Source organism: Falco peregrinus, chromosome 6, assembly GCF_023634155.1.
Source record: "Falco peregrinus isolate bFalPer1 chromosome 6, bFalPer1.pri, whole genome shotgun sequence".
Lineage (NCBI taxonomy): Eukaryota > Metazoa > Chordata > Aves > Falconiformes > Falconidae > Falco > Falco peregrinus.
The window spans coordinates 52,544,536-52,563,269 of record NC_073726.1 but is presented as its reverse complement, the minus strand read 5'-3'; the positions used below and the strand labels follow the sequence as shown (position 1 = coordinate 52,563,269).

General features: G+C 37.0%; 2 protein-coding genes across 2 annotated transcripts in view; one reads left to right on the top strand and one right to left on the bottom strand.

Annotated features, from left to right (window-relative positions):
- Positions 1–2,447: 2,447 nt before the first annotated feature.
- On the bottom strand, positions 2,448–13,413 carry TSPAN19 (tetraspanin 19). The gene is given in 10 exon segments (XM_005242685.3): positions 2,448–2,504; positions 3,617–3,751; positions 5,074–5,219; positions 6,254–6,358; positions 8,163–8,241; positions 9,066–9,115; positions 9,118–9,195; positions 10,252–10,325; positions 10,434–10,525; positions 11,569–13,413. Coding segments are annotated over 10 exon segments (870 nt in total). The 5' UTR covers positions 11,623–13,413.
- Positions 13,414–14,798: 1,385 nt separating this feature from the next.
- The window catches only part of LRRIQ1 (leucine rich repeats and IQ motif containing 1), a 113,662-nt gene continuing 109,726 nt past the window's right edge, over positions 14,799–18,734 (top strand). The window contains exons 1-4 of the mRNA XM_027794236.2: positions 14,799–14,955; positions 16,178–16,289; positions 17,281–17,375; positions 18,546–18,648. Of these exons, the coding sequence (XP_027650037.2) occupies positions 14,827–14,955; positions 16,178–16,289; positions 17,281–17,375; positions 18,546–18,648 (439 nt within the window). The 5' untranslated portion in view covers positions 14,799–14,826. The remainder of the gene's footprint in view (positions 14,956–16,177; positions 16,290–17,280; positions 17,376–18,545; positions 18,649–18,734) is intronic.

Below are 18,734 nucleotides of genomic sequence, written 5' to 3'. Positions count from 1 at the left end.
ACCACTAAGTACCTTAAGGCGGCCTTTGTCATGGTCTCCCATAATATCTTTATATTCAAAGTGATGATAAAAGGACAGTATAAGAGGACTATGGGGAGGAAAATTGGCTCAAAGGATTGTGATCAGCAGTATAAAGCTGAGGTGGTGGCTTCTTAATTATGTTACCCCTCAAGGATCAAAACCAGGATTAACCACCTGTTAATGACAGGAATGATGGGATAAGCCATACCTTCAGCAGTTCTGCAAATATGTAGGAAGAACAGTCAATAATCTGGAGGGCAGAGCTGCTATTCAGAGGGACCTTAACAAGCTGGATAAGTGGGCTGAAAGTACGGGGGGGGGGGGGGCGGGGGCGGGCAACTGGGAAGAACACACTTGCAGAAGGTACCTGGGGCTTCTGCTAGAAAACAAATTGAACATGAGTCAGGAGTGTGCACTCACAGCAGAGGCCAGCTGCATCCTGGGATATATCAGCAGGTGTGCAGTCAGCAGGCTCAGGGAAATAATTCTTCTCTTGTGAGAGAGTACAGCATCCAGTCTTGTGGTCCCCAGTACTAGAAAAACATTGGCATACTGGAGCAGTTCTAGCAGAGAACTCCAGAATAGTGGTCGATAGGACGTGACACAGGGAGGAGAGGCTGAGAATTGGGTTTGCTTAGCTGGGAAGAGAGGGGCCTAAAGGGAATTCTTAATGCTGGCTTCAACTACATATTGAGAAGTGGCAGAGAATATGGAGTCAACTCTTCTCAGAGGTGCACAGTGACAGATCAAGAGGCAAAGGGCACAAGCTGTGACATGGGAAGTTCCAGTCAGATGTAAAGAAAAAGTTTCTCACTGGAAGGGTGGTCAAACACAGGAACAGGTTGCCCAGATAGACTGTGGAACCTCTATCCCTGGAGATACTCAACACTTACCTGGATATGGCCTTGAACAACCTGATCTAAGTGGACCTGCTTTCAGCAGGGGACTGGACCACATAGTCTCCAAATGTCCATTTGGATCTATGTTATTTTGTATGGTTCTATGATTCTGTATTTAGTTTCCATGTTGAATATTACATGCATGGAAAAGAACTATTTTTCACTTGCTTATATCCTGCTCTGTATTACACACCTATTCAATGAAATGGATCTAATTTCTAATGAAAAAGTATCTTCTATTATTTTACCAGATTGTTGGGATTTTTAAACATAATGTTTGTTATAGTGAATTTAAGTTATTTTGATATTTTGGAATTATATTTATGAACTAAAATTCAGATTCTTCATATTTTCTGAAGTATTCTGTAAATTGCAAAATGAAGATTACTGAAAAGAAGTGTTGTTTGCTTAATTATTATTTAATATCCTCCTGAAATTGTATTTTCAGACTGAATTACATCAACAATGAGATCAAAACCTCTTCTACCATTACAAACAAAGTTAACAGGTATCTGTTATTCTTAATGCAAATAAACACTTAAGTGTGAGAGACTTCATCACTGTGTTCCTTAGATTTTTTTTGCTGGTGGCAGAACAAAAAATACAAGCTTAGAATTCAGATTCTGTTCCAAGCATGCCATTTACCTGTGGACTGACATGTTTCTTTTATATTAAGTTCTCCAAATAAGAAATTCAGCCTGTGGCAGGCAATTGAAATTGAAATCTTTTAGGCTAAATAAAAAGAAGTTACCAAACTTATAAAAATCAGAAAATGATTAATGAAAAGGAAAGTTTTAGACAAAAAATAATTCACAATGCTATCATTATAAAACCATGTCTTCCCCAGTTCTCCTCAAGATATTTCAGGTCACCTCGCTGCTCAGAGGACAAACAGTGTTTTAGGGTTTCAAGCTTACTCCACCTGAACCACTGAAGCAATTTCATTAAAAGAATAGTAAGAGCCATTCAGCAAGAAGGAAAGATGTCTACTACAACACTTCCTGGAAAAGCTGATAAAAGTCCAATATTTATAAAGATTCAGTGACATTTTTTGAGATTAAATTGTACAACAGACAAGGATAAAACAGAGAAAGACTAGAAGGAAAGGTAAAGGCCTAAAGAAGTATCAGCTATGTTTAGTAAATATTTTTTCTTGACTGAACTGGATAGAAGGTTTCTTCTGTTTCAAAGTGCAGTATACTATACAGTACTGTTTACAACACCTTGAACAAGTTGTTCTGGAGACTCAGGAACTAATGTTCAGCTTATCTGGAAGTTTTATTAACCAGCTAGTAAACAGCATAGTACCTTGGACTTTAACACACACAATTTTGTAGCATACTACCATAGCCATGAACAATAAACAAAGATATTAAAGCCCAAATGTTAATATATTAATGATTACAATGTGTAAAGCCTGATGAAAATTTCAGTGGAAGTCACTTCATTGACTGTCATAGGCACAGATCAGATAATTCTTGCATCACAGCAATGCTCAGAAGAGTTCATGATTCATTTGGCTAAATCTTATTCTTTCTGATGTTTCTGAATAGCTGACCAGTTAATTAGTGAGATCAAAAATATCTGAGAAAGTAAAAAGGGTGAGTTAAAAACAGGAAAAAAAAGTGTTGCTACTCACTCTTGATGGAGTCAATCTGACTGCTAAACTGGCTCCTATGAATAATAATGCAGAAGAATAAAAAGGAGAATTATCAGGACATGTGCCTGAAGACACACACAAACTGAAATCTCTGCTCTGGCACAGGCTTGCTGTGTAATCTCCAGCAAGTCACTTGGACCTACATTTACAGAAGTATCTTGAATCTATTTCAAGTGTCACACAATTCAGTTAAGTGCTAAGTGTTCCAGTGCCCTGTGAATCTAAATACAGTTGGACTCAATGATCTTAAAGGTCTTTTCCAACCTAAATGATTCTCTGATTCTTGGTCTTAACTCCTTGAATGGGGATAACAGCTCTTTCCCATCTGACAAGAAGGTGTCAATGATGGTACATGGAAGATCACAAGACACATACCGCGCTAGCGAGGATTAGATGAGTATGAATAAGAAACATTTTCATTACTGAACTGACCCACTCCATAGCCAGAATATTTCTATTACGTACCTCTATGGGAAGGTACTACATATGGAAGAGGTAAAATAGGTCATACTTTTCCCTGAGTAAAAATGAACTACTCTCATGTTCAACCTCACAAATTGAGATATTAAAAATTATTCTGCCTGCTTGACAATACTCAACTTTCAGGGTGTCTGTGGAGTGAACAATCAATTCTTGTTGCCATTATTCATATGATTTTGTTTTGATATTGAAAGCTTTATTCCTTTTTACCCAATAAAATTTTCTCATAGATATGTGGGGAGCATGGCTTCATGATTTTGTATTGTTTGGTTTAGCATATTCATGGACTAGGTTCTGTACAAGTAGAGGACAAAAGAGGTCTTTTACTCTACAGATTTTACATTCTCTTTAACTACTTCCTGTCCTTGCAATACTGTTTGCTTTCACAAGTCAGGTCAAATATTTCACACAACAAACTTTGGACATCTGTGATGATCCTTGAATACATGGGAGTTTGTTGGCAGACAGTGCTTGATTTTCTAATTAAAACTGATGGAAAGCTTTACAAAATTTCAGAAAGCCTGCCAAAGCCAAATGGCACTGAACTGATTTTTACCCCCAGCAGAATATTAGTATTTTGTGGGGTTTTGCTTAAAACTATTCTTACCTGGCTAATCAGCAGGCTGATAGTAATCGCAGTTAAGATCAAAACATTGTTTTCAAAACACATATTTAAATATTCTTCACATCCCTAAGCAAGTACAGATGAACAGTTTTCAGGAAAAACAATTTCAACTTTTGAATTCATATTGCATCTTTATAAGAACATACTTTTAAAATATTCAGAACTTTCTGCATGTTATGATGGGTTCTGATATTTACTTGCCAGAAAGCAAATACATTAGTAATGTGTACTGCAGAGAGTTAGCTATAACATTTTTAAAATTATCCGAACCAAACAGATGGTTCTTAAGTAAATCTGATATTTTTGTATGGAAATGTTCCAGAGCTTGTGACTTAATCAAAAGGGAATTTGCTTTTATGTGAGCATAACTGAGAAATTACCTTACAAGTAAAAGCTTGAAAGAATATCTTCAAATTTTCACTATTTTCATGCATTATGCATCCCAAAATGGACATGGGTATTTTCCAGATTACAGTCTATGCTTATTATATTGCTTTTACAAACAAAGTATAAATTATTACATAGCTTAAAGTAGCTATAAATACGATAAAATATATAAATAAATGCTTTCTATACTTTGGAGTGATCTTTTAATAATGACAAGGGTCTGTAGAAACAGGGAACAATTCCAAACTGATGAGTGAGGGAAGACAAAACTAGATGCCATTTGACAACATCCTTTCTATTATTTACTGCCCTGCATTCTCAAGAAACAACCTTTGCCCATTTAATTTTTGTTCTCATTGGATAGTACTATTGACACTGGAGAGTTTATAGAAGACAATATTTATCACTTCACTCCAGCTCAGGTGATGATATCTGATGGTCCTATGCAAACTAGTCCCTTGATATTAAGACATGTAAATGCTAACATGAACTGATCTCAGGAAACACATAGCCTATTTCAATGCCTTGCTCATTCCTTCTGTCTTGTAAAGTACTGGAGATGCTCTGGAAACAGATAATAAAAACAGGTGGAGACATTGCTGACATTCTGTAAGTAATGAATAGTAATTACAAGTGGAAAATGTACTGTATGTTTTTTATATACTGTCACTTTCCGTTATCATCATTGATTTGCCCAGCATGGATTTCAGAATGCCAAGACACCTACTACTTCTTAAACTACTACTAAATGTCCCTGTGATACCGACCAGGCACAACTCCTGTTTTCTTGAAGTATCCTTAATGTAGAACTGCCTACATGACTGACACCTAACAAGTAAAAGCCAAGGCTTCAGAGTGACCAAAGACAAAATAATGAATATTATTAATACTTTGGCATTTGTAAAACAAGTCTTGGTGGAAAACACATTGTACATATTGTTTTCCAAAGTCCGTTTAGTAGCAAAAATTACAGTCTTCAAGACAAGTTTTTTATTTCTTACGATACTGCATGTTGAATCACTTGGGACATCACAAAACCATTTCTTCAGACTGGATTTTGTGCATGAACATGGGATCTGAGTACTATTTTCCTTGGTTTTGTTCCTTTCCCACTGTGTGACATTGTATCTTCCACAGCATTCCATATAGAATAGAAATCCTGTAATGTGATAATTCTAATATGTATAAAGACTGTTGCACAGAGGCATTTTCACCCCAACTACTGCTAGCTATTAGTTGATTAAATTAGCTACATAGTTTCCCTCTGTATTCAGTAGAGAGAGTTTTCTGCAGGGGATGATTCCCCTTTGTGTATCATTTCCCATCATATGCACTGGACAGTACAGACTTAAGAAAAATATGAATTTAAAATACACTTTTGAAAGGAACTTTCTTTCAGACTCGTAAGTTATCTTCAATGTTCGTCCAGAATTATGAAACTCACCTCTGCAAGAAGTTATATTAACAGACTCACAGCTGGTCTATAGAAGCATATTAAACCATATTAAACTGTTAAATTGTAGTGTAATTAAAAGCTCATGATGCAGAATTAAGTTGAAGCATAGATAGGAGGCCACTGGTCAAAAACATTGCTAACAACTTCTAGAATAACTGATCCTATACAAATGCTTTAAAGGACTTTTCTGAAAAAGGAAACAAATTAAACAAATTACATGCTGCCAGGCCACAAAAATTACTATGATTAATAATTAAGTATGTGTGCTGACAGTATTGATTTGCAAGCTCATTTGAGGCTTTCAGCATTATTTCTGAGTCTCAGTGCAATGCCTATTTAAATGCTCTCACAGTAGGAGCTCTGTTTTGACCTCATAGTGTTTCTGCTTGTCCATGGTTCAGGTCAGTATTGTGACCTAAGCAGACCAAGTGTTTCATGATATCTAGCAGTCAAAGATATTAGGCAACTCATCTTTTTTTCAGCAGCAGTAAACTTCAGTGACCTGAACTTCTGCTCCTACATAGTCCTTCAAAAGCCTAATCTCATCCATAATATTCCATATAACAGCAAGGAATCTGCCCACTCACATCAGATATTAGCAGCAGATCTTGAAAAATTAATATTTTGCTAACGGAGGGTTTTTTTAAAAGTTCTGATTGCTATACACATTTTTGGTTGAGGCAATGTATTTGGTGGTGATATTTTGTGGGGTTTTTTCCTTACATTGTGCTGCACAGCATTCAGAATGTTCCGCAGAGGTACCTGCTCAGCCAGATTCTCATTCCCATATTCAGAAATAACTTAATCAATTCTTTTGTTCCATTGATTGTGGACCTGTTCATAAATACGTATAGCATTTGATATATGCATATTGATAAGAGTGTGGACAGATCACACAATCTTTGATCTTTTGTTGATATTCAGGTTTCTTCAAGGGTTACTTGCAAGCAGCAGCATTCTAACCAATTTGCCAAAATGATCTAAGACATGTCATAGCCATTGCACTAATGGGAAAGTTGAAAGCAAAAGATCAATGAAATGACCCAAATCACATACATAGCACTAGCAGACACAAGGTGATTAGCCTGAATGGAGCCCAAAGAGCCAGGGAACATAGTTAGATGCATCTGTTCTGTCCTGAAGTAGTAATTCCTATCTCTCATTTTTAATAAGCACAGAGGCATATAATAATAAGCATAAAACCAAATTTGATTCTATATCTAATGTGACACAAACTTGTGTGAGCACAAATCTGGCCAGGGCGTGTTGCTTTGGGCTAGGGGAGTTAGTAATTCATATTGGCCCTTGATTAGACATCTTTGCAAAGCCCATTAAAATACACCTTCAGCAGTAATTGAAGTGGGCAAGCTGATCACAGTGTGATTTATAGACACTGTAGCAGGGAATACATACAGAGGATAACTCCTAGGCCACTGAAAGGTTTCATTGCAAAACAAGAAAAAAGTGAGGCTTCTCCAACTCATTCCCCTTGCTACAGCCAGCCTAAGAACAAAATTCAAAACCTTGCACAGTGAATGATGATGTTACCGTCATTTATTATACTTCAGCAACACTTAATTAAGGTTGAGATCAACTGCAATTACAGTTACTATAAAACAAATTTAACTGCAATCTTTCAACCAATTTTCCTAGCACAAATAGCTGACTCCAGAATGCATCATTCCTGACAGTTCAAATCTTTCAATATGCAAAACTATCACATGAAACAAGGAGGGCTCCACCATTATAAATTAACATTTAATGAAAAAAATCTTGATGATATAGATGCATTTTGATGGAGTAAAACTAATTTATTTGCGCTATACCCTGCCTGAATAGCAGCTGGATTGGGAGAACTGTATGAACCTTACGAAACCACTGTCAGGGGAGGTTTTCTCAAACCATATATTTTGGAATTATGGAACAGGGAAGCAGCAGGACCAGTATGGATTCAGTATAGATTACCTTTCATATAATATTGTGAGGAGTGCTCAAGCTATTGGAGTTGCTATATGTAAAAAAATTAAATGACTGAATAAAGCTTCAAAGCAGAAGTTACTAGTGACAACAGGTATGTTGGTATTTACTGTTGCTTCCTCTTGTTAAAAGCGAAAATACATATTCCTTATATTAGATCTCTACTTGGACCTAAAATACAGGCTCAAACAATAAAATTAGTAATTCATTAGAATATTTTGCATGCCATGATACCAATGACTCCTATTATCAATTGTATAGTAGAGTACTGTTGTCACCTGCTAACAGACACAGGTTAGCATCTAATGCCTTCTCCTTCCTCTGCTGATGTCCAGGAAGGAGGGACAGGCCATTCCTCAAAAAGGAATAAAGCTGTCCCTTACAGTCTTGATTCAACATTCCTGAACAGGAAGAGTATGTTTTGTTGCAGAGGAGAAACTGAAAATATATTATCATGCACTCCCCTTTAAAATCATTGAAGCATCTGAATTCCTCAAATTAAGTTTTCCACATCTTCTATGTCTGGTTGACATGTAGAATGCGTAAGTTCAAACCAACAGTAATACAGCATACAGTGAGAACTGACTAAAAGCATTTTTTTAATTAATTGCAAGAAACTATTTTGAAATTATCAGCAGTTTCACATAATTTATTTACATATCTCTTCTTTCTTCAGGAGTATCAACACCAGTATTGCCATCTGGGTAACAAACACCAGGATTTGAAAACTCATATACTGAAATAAAACCCCCAAATTATGTACAAACATAATACTGAAAGTGAGCAATGCAACAAAAAATTCCAGAAGCTCATGTATAATCCTTCATGACTATTATTTAGAGTCATTCCAACAAAAGTAAGAAATATTCTTTTCCTGGAAACCCTTAGAAAGTGACATCATAGTTTAAGAGGCATGCTTCCGGCAGAGCACAACTCACTGTTTTGGGCTTAAAGACAAAGCCGTAACTGTCTTGGACATGAAGAACAAAAGCCACCGTTAAGCAGCTACGCCCCACTAAAGAAAACTTTCATTTCATGATTTCCTGTTTGAATTATCAGGGTACTTACCCTAAGTACCTAAGCAGGAAGAAGGAACAAGATGTCTAGATATAGTACCTGGGCTCCTCTTACTGCTGTGGCAATTGGTATTTATAGTGCTTAACAAATGAATCAGTAGAACAGTTCTCTGCTTCAGCCTTCACATAGTCTAAAACAGATCACTGAAAAAGGGTGACAATAAACAAAAGGCAAAGGAAAAAATGTAATCAAAGTGATCATAAGAATGTATAGTTACAGTGTAATTTTTAAAAATTAAAGTCTTCTTCCCTTAAAAGGCAGGAATTGTATGTAACTGGAGTATCCAGGTAGGTCTGCATAGGTAACAACTTCATAACCATACTCTCAATTTCCATATTTTGGGGCAAACTTTTTATTTCTTCAGCACATACTAAGCACATGAGCACATACTGAGAGATAGTTACTCTGCATAATTTCAATACTAAATTAAAAACAAAACTCCCTTTCAGTTTATGAGAAAGTTGGAGTCTGATTTACACTTACTCTAACTAGTAGACATTTGATTTCCACAACACTTCCAAGGAATCTCAAGCTGATGTAAAAGTAATAACAGATCCAATTCCAACTAACAGACAAGAAATATATGCCACTAGCTGGTTCTCACCTGAAGAAACTGTAACACAATGTATTCATACTGTCACTTCTCTTTTTTTCTTTTTTGAGACTTCCATTTACAAACTTATTCTAGAAAAACAATTCAATCTTTGCAATGCAATTACTGAAAAGATGAAATAGTTGTATGATAAAAGGGTATTATTATTATTTATGCTCTCTACAGTCACAGAAATAAAAAGAGATATTTTAATAAATTCAGAGGATGGTAACAACGTATGAGATGTAAACAGAACATACTAAGTTGAACAATGTGAACCACTCCCAATGAAATCAGAGAACAATTACAAGTTTACAGATTTTTCCTGTTTGCCAAAAATTAGTAGCACATGTACAAATACTATGTGGACAAAGATATAGTTCTCATTAAATAGAACAGATTCAATGCTATCCTCCCTCTTTGTCACTGGCTGGTTTTCTATTTCTACTTTAACCATTTACGCACAGATATGGAAAGTAGCAGGGGTTTTCATTACTTCCATCTCAAATGCTTCGTCCCAGAATTACTGCATTGCATGGTTCCCATCCCATCAGCTGCGAACTGATGCTCCTTGGCATAGCCAATGCAGACAACTCTTTAAGGGCACAACTGTTGTTATGTGACCCAAAACTTTCTTCTCTGTGAAACGATTTGACAGACACCCTGGGAAAAAGGAATATGTATATGGAGAGGCCCAAGCTCCAACCTGTGTTTATTTCACCCACATATTCATCTAAGGGATCTAAACTCTTGTCAAATGCAGGCCAAATGCAGTGTGGAAAATTATATAAGGAAAAGATCAATAGAGTTGATTTATATAGTGATTCATCTATATGCCATACACCAACAGAAATAAATTGTATAAATTATAATGATATATAAATTGTAGATATAATGATATATATTTTCCCCTATTTTGATAATCATACTAACAATGAAAAATATACAGAACAAAAAAACCCCTACGCATTTCAATCCAATACTGCCACCTTGTGAAAAAAAAAAAAATCTATCACTGTTTCTGTTGATTTATCCTGCAGTCATTTGAAACAAAAGAAAAAATATATTTATACTCACATAACACACTCAATAAATTGCTTCTGTCAAATAAAAGCCACAGACCAAATGTCTAAAGCATAAGACACAGAGCCGGGGTGGGGCGGGGGGTGGGGAAAAGAGGATTACTCTTTTAATTCAAAACATTTTTAAATTATTAGTTTGAAGCTGCTAAATAAGAAATTGAAAACAGAATTTTTACCAAGAAAATTCCATTGAAGACATTTAAGTAGTACTTCTGTATTGGTATTTTCTATCTTATTTTCATTTTTCTGTTTTCAGTTTTGAATCACAGCTGAAAATATAATCATATATTCAGTTTAATATGAAACAGATATAACTAAGCCTATCAATTACAACAGGATTTATTTTCTTCAGGTAATGCTTTATAAATTTAAACAGTCACCTGATACATTGAACAAGATAATAGTAGCAACAGTAGAAGCATCAAGATGGTGTCTGGTCTCAGTTTCTTTTAATGTTACATTGTGCGTATGTATTTCTTTTTTTAGCATTTTTTTCTTAACTACTAAAGACATTTGGAGGCAGCATGTACATAGCAAGATTTATATCGCAAAGATGGCAAGGGTTACATAGCCTGGCATACACTTGTCCGTACATTCTTCATTACACTTAGTTTACTAATTACTAAGGATACCAGCTGAAATGAAGAGAAAGAACGACAGTAAAGATATAAGCCCTCCTTTGTCTACACAACCTGATTCAATAGCAGATACAGCCTAATGATTTCAGCACGATCCAGCACACAATTCTAGCAAAGCCATGACAGCTGTCAAACAGTGCTACCAACTGTCTTGGACTAAACTCTGAAGTAAAACTTTATGCTTGTGAAGTGAACCTCCCAGTCATCCCCACTTAATTTTTCCCCCAATTTCTGTTGCAGAATGTAACAGGGTGTGAAAAGTTGAATACCTTTTAAATTAAATCAAGAAATCATCTGTCATCAATAGCAAGTGGGTGCTTGGCCAATGGAAGGGCAAGCAGAAACCCTGCCCGTAGCAACTGCCCCTGAAATACATGTAAGGTGTGCTTTAGAACCTGAGTACCAACTCAAAGTGCAAACACTTGTAGCTGTCAAAAGGACTGCAGTGAAGTCATATGAGCATTCTCACCTTGAGCACAGTTTAGCATATTTTAACGGGAAAGATCGCTAGCACTGTAGACTCTCTGCTACAGTACTTTTATATGTATATATTATTATTATTATTATCATCATCATCATCATTATGGGATACCATGTCTTCTGGGCCTGTCAAGATTTTTGCACAGAGTGAAACTTGTATTATTTGTCCCCCACTTCCCTTTGTTCCCTTTCGCCTGTCTTGCCTCTTCTGTAAACATACCCTGGCATTTTGGTCTGCCTGGCTTCATGGTACAAGCTGAGAGGAGTCCAACAGCAGCAGTGTTAGAAAATGGTTTCTGCAATGGCTGCCAACGGCAGTGGTGCTACACTTCTCATATGTAAGGCAGGCAGGCACACAGATATGCACAGATGTGTGAACATAACCAGCATAGGCATACTCTTCAGAAAGTATTTTCTAATGCAAAGGGATTTGTTTGAAAGGAATTGTTCTCGTCTGCTGTCAGAATTACTACAGATTGATTACAATAAGAAGTTATGTCTTCTGTTACTTGTAAAACAGAAAAAAATTACAAAGATGAAGCTTCTGCGGTCACAAAATACCTTGCATTAACAACTTATTTTACATACAAAACATATGTAACATATGTATCAAATTTGTTGAATAGAAGAAAAGATTCAGCAAACACAAGTTTGCCTGGCCTGTGGAGATCCTCATTGCCTGGATTATAAAACTTCTGTTGCTGAACTGCACAATGAAAAAAGCTGTAAGTTTCTCAAACTAGCTCAGCAGTGGATTTGGGTCAATAATGCACCACGTAAACTTATAGACAGTATTAGATAACTAGTTTTGCACTTTCCCTGAAGAAGATCCACTACTTTTAAGAGTAACTAAACTTCATCAGAATTTTCAAAACCAGAGTGTATTAAAACACTAGTGCAATGCATCGTTCTAGTAAAAACCCCTGAACGGTTACATACTTCACTTGAAAACTGCCACCTGCAATAGGTCTGTTGTAATAACCATGCAGTTTCAATGCTTTATTTTGAGCCATTTTAATAACAAATCAGTTTATCTGAAAAATAGAAATATTATCTTTATAAAATTATATAATTTGACATTACATTGTTACAAGAAAATCCTTACCACCTCTGAAAACTTCTCTCCTACCTTAAAGAGCACAGTCTCATAACGATGTTTTTTACCTAAAGTCCAACTTAACCACATCCTTACATAGAGAAGTTTTCTTGTGTTGATTGGTCCTGACCTCCTGGTTACAGGTAACAGGCCAACAGAAACATCTTTTTCATTGGCAAAGTTGTTTGCTAAAGGCATGACACAGTGCCCATGGTCTTCGGTCACCATGATCACAGCATAACACACATTACAAAACAACTATCAAGTGCACATTCAACTCAGTGCTTGAAGACTTGACCACATTGAAAAGTTCGCTGCTGTAAAGTGAGAGAAATCGCAGGGTGGATTTCAAAAGCGTGAGTTTCCATTGTTTTAAGATTTAAATGTCTTACTCATCCATTAATACTAGTGACAAAATAGTAAATGATTGCTCATGAATCCTGTATTTTGCAGTTAACATCTGTAAGTCATTCAGAAAGGTACTCGGTTTATTTTAAAGACAGTAGATGGGAAAAATGCCTACCATCCTGGGCAGATCCTTCTCATTGCTCATAAAGGTGCTCATTTTGTATGTAAAACCTGTCTTTACCTTTCAGCTCATATTTTTCTGTTAACCTTCCTTTGCACCTTGGTATTCGTAATCAGACTTTAAGGACAGATGCATACCCTACAAGCACCGCTACATACCGAAATTATCACCATCTGCACCCTCCCTGCCCCGTATCATTTTTGCTAGACTGAATTGCACGGAGCCTTTAATTCTCCAACTACTGGCCATTTTCTCCAGCTCTCATGTCATTTGTGTGAGCCATTCCCTGCACTCTTTGATACATATTTTTAACTCTCATTTGTCGCTGTCGGCCCCCAGCGCAGGCCCCCGCCCCGGCCCCCGGCGCCAGCGGGCCGCCGGCCGTTCCAAGCCGCCGCGGCGCCCCGGCCCGCGAATGCCGAAGGGCTCTCATTTCTCACGCCTCTGCAGTTCCCCTGGCAGACAGGACGCCAAACCATTGTATTTTAATCTACCTTTGCTATACTTTGGTCTGGTTATTATTTTTTTTTCAATTAATTGCTGATTCCAAGTTATTCTAAACACTGAATTCCAGTCTACTGCTTAAAATACGTTAAATAATAATAATAACCAAAACCAAATAAACACTACGAAAAGGGCTGCGCGCTGCTGTGCCCCGCGCTGACGCAGGGAGCTCCCGCCGGGGGCCGCCCGCCCCAGCGGCGCCACCCGCCAGCCGCTCGCCAGGTTTGGACCCTCCCGCTCGCCTTCGCGGCCGCTGTTTCCCGTTGCCGTGGAGACGCTCCCGGTTTAACAGCACGGCGGCGGAGCTCCGGGCTTCCCCGCGGAGGGTCTGACCAGGGGCGGTTGGGAACTGTGGCATTTCGGGGCGGGAGGGCGGGCGGTCTCCGCAGCCAGCTAGAAAGGCGGCGACTCCGGTGGGACCTCGGCTGAACAAGAGGTGAGTAGCCACACCGAGTAGGTCGCGGAGGGCTATAGGTGCCTTGAGGAACGGACTGCAACTCCCAGTATACAGAGAGCGGCTCAACGGTCCTTCCGGGAAACGGCGGTGGGCGGGCGGGCTCCCCGCCGCGGGGCCTGCTGGGAGCTGTAGTTGATCTGGGGGGGACTGCTTCCCGCCCCCACGGCTGAGGTGCAGTCAGCGCCGCCCTTCTGCTCCAGGGGCCGGCGAGGGGCGAGCAGTTGCTCGCTGCCTCTGAGGCAGCGGGTCTAGACTGCCTCCCTTATCCCCTAATCGGAGCTACGGCTGAGGAGAGGGGTCCGCATTGCGGAGGGACGGGGGACTGTGAGGGACCCCTTCCTCTCCTATCACCATCCGTCTATAAAGTCTTGTACTTAAGTGAATTGGGCCATTTCTCATGGCTTTCTCTGTATCATTGCAACTTCATGGAGTGCTTCCTAGGTTCTTAGTCTTATTTCGTAATTGTTAATATGTATTTATTGTTTGAAGTTTTTTTTTTTCTTTGCAGCTACTAGGGCTGCAAAAAAAAACCAAACAGCCTTGTGAGGCTTAGGTATACCGCTGATCCTGTCCACAAGGAGCAGCAATCAAGCAGAGGTTTTTAACACTCAAATTTTGTAACACTTGCAAAATTTAGAGAGGTAGACTGAGGACGGATTCTCTTATCACAAACCACATTTTTCTTGTTTTTTTGCTTGTTGGTATGGAGTGAGCTGTTCAGAACAAACTGTTGTTCCTTTTTCATGTTCAATAAATACATCTCAATAAATTTATGCTAAATGAGCACCCTCTGGTTCATGCACTGCTGAAAGTTTGTATTTTCTTTGTGTAGCTTTGAAAACAGATAAGACACTGTGAAAAGCAGAATGTCTGAAGATACTGAAGGAATTGAAAAAGAAATAGAAACAGAATTAAGCAGAATTAGTGTTTCTTCCCTTGAAGCAGATAATTCTGACACAGAGGTATTAGAAGAAGCTTTGAGTGACAGTGAGACAGTAAGTATTTAGTGGGCTAAAACTTACTCTATTTCTGCTTGAAAGTAATATGGACGTAGGAAAGCCTATCTCGTGAATGAAATTTTTCCTGAAATACCTAGCCTGAAGATTTCTTCTAAAAGTAGTCTCAGTAATATTGCTTCATGAAAAATGTAACCTCCAGTGGTGACAAGCCAATAAATGAGATGGATATTGGCATTCTGCTTAAGTAAGAAAATCAGATGCTGAGATAATGATTTGTTTTAGAATCCTCTGAAGCTGGAAGCTTTTATTAAGCTGATGGGTTAGATTAAATACGGATGAATAAGCCAATGATTCTTTATTTAAATCTGTATTTAAATCTTAAAAAGAGACTGACTTATGTTTTAAGACTTCCAGATACTAATTTCATCTAAAGTAGTGCTTCAGGTCCTCTCTTTTTGGATGGCTTCTTATGTTGGGGAAAGATTTTCCTTTGAAATCCAACCAGTTATTTGGTTCCTTTTCAGTTATTTAAATCTTTCAGATTTGTAGCAAAAGGATCGGTCCGTAGGATATTGGGGCACATGATATTGGTCATATGTGACCATAAATCGTGTGTTTAATATGACATAAAGATAGGCAAAGGCATCAGTGAGAATTATTTAAGCACTTACATGCTGAATGCTAGCAATGTTAGCTGAATTTACACATCTGAGAGAAGGCAGTCCATTTTCCCAAATCCGTGCAGTAAAAGGCGGTCTTTTGAATAGGAAGTGTGCAGTAAAGAAAGTTGAAGCATCTGATTTGCATGCATACTTTAAACATTAGTAAATTTAAAATTAATTTATTTTCTAGAGAGTCTGAACATTTTTAAGAAAAAGATCCTGTGCATCATAGGTATTCATTAATTTTTGTCTTAACATTTTCCGTAATTTCTTGTTCCAAAACAATTATAAAGAAAATGTTAATTGAAACATGTTTCTGAAGATAGTAGAAAATAAGTTACTAAAATGTGTTCCAATCAAAACTTAATTAGAATGTAATTAAAAATGAGAATTATTAATTGGTCAGTGGGTGGTAAGACAATGCGAAGAGTACAGGAACTGGGAACAATTTTGTTAGCAGCAGGTACTAAATCTCCATCAGTGCTTTATAGGTGAAGCCAAAAGTGAGTCTTTGTTCTTGCATGTCAAGTATTTACCTCTGGTAATGGCTGTGATATGAAAATGTAGAATTTATGTCAAATGCCATGTTTTTCTAGATTTCAGATGACTTGCCAGAATCAGTTCTCTCCTATTTAAACTTTATAAAGAGCAGAAATCAAGATGCTGAAAAACTTATACTGCAAGACTTAGAAGATGAAGGAACGACAAGTAAGCAGGGGTCACAGTTAAATGAAATATTTATGCACCTTGTATTGCCAGTCAAAGTTTGACTAACAATCATCAGTAAAACGATGCAAATGTTTAAGTAAAGCAAGCAGTGAAACCTATTGCAACAGCTTCTGAATGCATGCTGGAAATCTCTAGGAATAAACCTATGCAATGCTGTCTAACATCAGAGTATGAATTGAATTTTTCTAAAAATTCATCTGATGCCAAACCATAGATCGAGGTAAGGTGCAGGATCATTCCCTGGACCAGGACCTAGGCCAGACTCTTAATCTGAAATGAAGTCATTAGGAGATGAAGCTAAGAGTTCAGATACAATTGAACCACATAGGGTATGTTTAAAGTCTGTCTTTAGAGATATCCAAGCTAGCATTAAATGAAATGACCTTGTCATTGGGGAACAATATTGCCATGTCAGCTGTGTGACTGAGGACAAGCTCATAGTCTTATGTGCCAGAGAGCTGGCTGCTCTGTTCTTTTTCACATCATCTTGGGTTTAACACTCATTTAGTGTAACAGTCTTTGTGAACAAATGTTCAATATTGTCAATGTATTTTAATATTTGAGGAAGGTTTCTTTCTATCTGTTTTTTGTAATGGACACTTTTTTTTTTTTATTACTTTTTCAGTTCTTTGTCAGTTTTTGACCTGCCCAATACAAGTTCTACTGTGTTTTTCTACACAGAAGATGTTGTTCTGTGTTCTGTGCTGTGAAATTCTTTCATACTTGCTGTCACTGGATTCTTACAATATCAGTGTGTGTTTTGGTTACATGTATTTGCTGCTTTTAATGTAGAGAAATGACTCCCATACATATTTGAGTAAAAATGGGGTGGGGGTGTAAGAATTTTAAAGGAAAAACAATCCTTTATTTTAGTTTATGGAAATATAGTAGCTAAGCAATATAGAGCAGAACTGAGTGCTGGTAAGGGATTGTCTCTTTATGTACTAAATTATATTTATTTCTTCTTTAGGTAACATTTATGGAGTAGTTTCTTGCCATGCTTCAGATTACTTGGCAGAATTGGCTTCTGAATATAATGAAAATCCGGATCAATTTAAAAAAGAGGTATACTCCATTTAAACAATTTTTATATTGAAAAAAAAATCTATTAAGTAATTTAGATAATTTACACTTGCTTTGTTGGCCTCCTGAGGAGACCGGTAGATGTGTTCAGTTTTGTTGCTGTCAGACTATCCATAAAGTGTTAAGATGAGTTTGTATATGCTGTTCTTTAGAACTGGGATATCAGCTGTAATACACCACATCTATAAGTTTTAAAATTTGGAATAAATTCTCTGTGTCAGTAGTTGAGCTGCTGAGCACAAAAGCCAAAATTAAACAAAACAGAATAACTCTTTATTGTTAATTATTTGCAGAATATTGTCTCAATAGTATGATAACACTTTTAAACTTCTCTAATCGTTACTTTTATGATGATCAGGAGGATGTGCTACTGTTAATCTTGCTACTAATATATTCCATTATTTTATAGAAAAGGTAAACATAATGTCTGTAACTTTCAAAGACAAATCAAGAGTTATGAACCTAGGTTCTCTTATATTTTCATACGATTCGATTAAATAACTTGCTAAAGTTCTAAGAAAAACATAAAACTGTATTTAATTCAATCACTTTATATTTGTTGTCTGGCTTTTATTGGGAGCACGTTTGCAAACATGAGTCTCCGAAGACCATTGTTTAGAACAGCACAATTACTTTATGTGACTTCAGCAGCATTACAAATATTAACATATGCCCCACGCATGTGATGAACAGATGATAAATGAGAAGGAATAGATTACTTCTTGCCAGCAAAGAACAATGAAATAAATATAGCAATCTCTGTGCCTATAGCATTATTTTCACATAGACTTCTTAAAAATTTACTTTGTAACTATCTCCTCCCCTATGTGCATAACAGTATTAATGCATAAATAGTGCTTAGTTCCACAGAAAGTAAAACAAATCCCAAACGCAAACATTTATTTTTCAGGTAAAAATGTAAAATATATTAAAAAAAACACATAGAAATAATCCAATATTTATTACTCTAGCGAACAATATTTTGATGGATACATTTGCGTTATTCAATGTCTAAGGATTCCAGTCAGTAGTAGGTTTTGTATTACTGTGCTTGTCATATCATGAAAAGCTCATTCTTATTCTGGAAGATTTTTATAATGTTATGCTTTTAATTTTTTCTTGTTCTTTAATGACAATATTAAATTATATTAGGTACGGTTTGAAACTGAAGATGAAGACTTGCAGATTGCTGCAACACCTACTTATAATAGTCGGTCCACCAGTGAAGTGGTCACTGATGACCATTTTGTTACAGGTAAGCAAATGCATTAGTTGTTTGGGTGAGCTGATCTTTTTAGTGTCACATCACTGTTTCCTGCTTTTCTGTTTTCATAAATATTG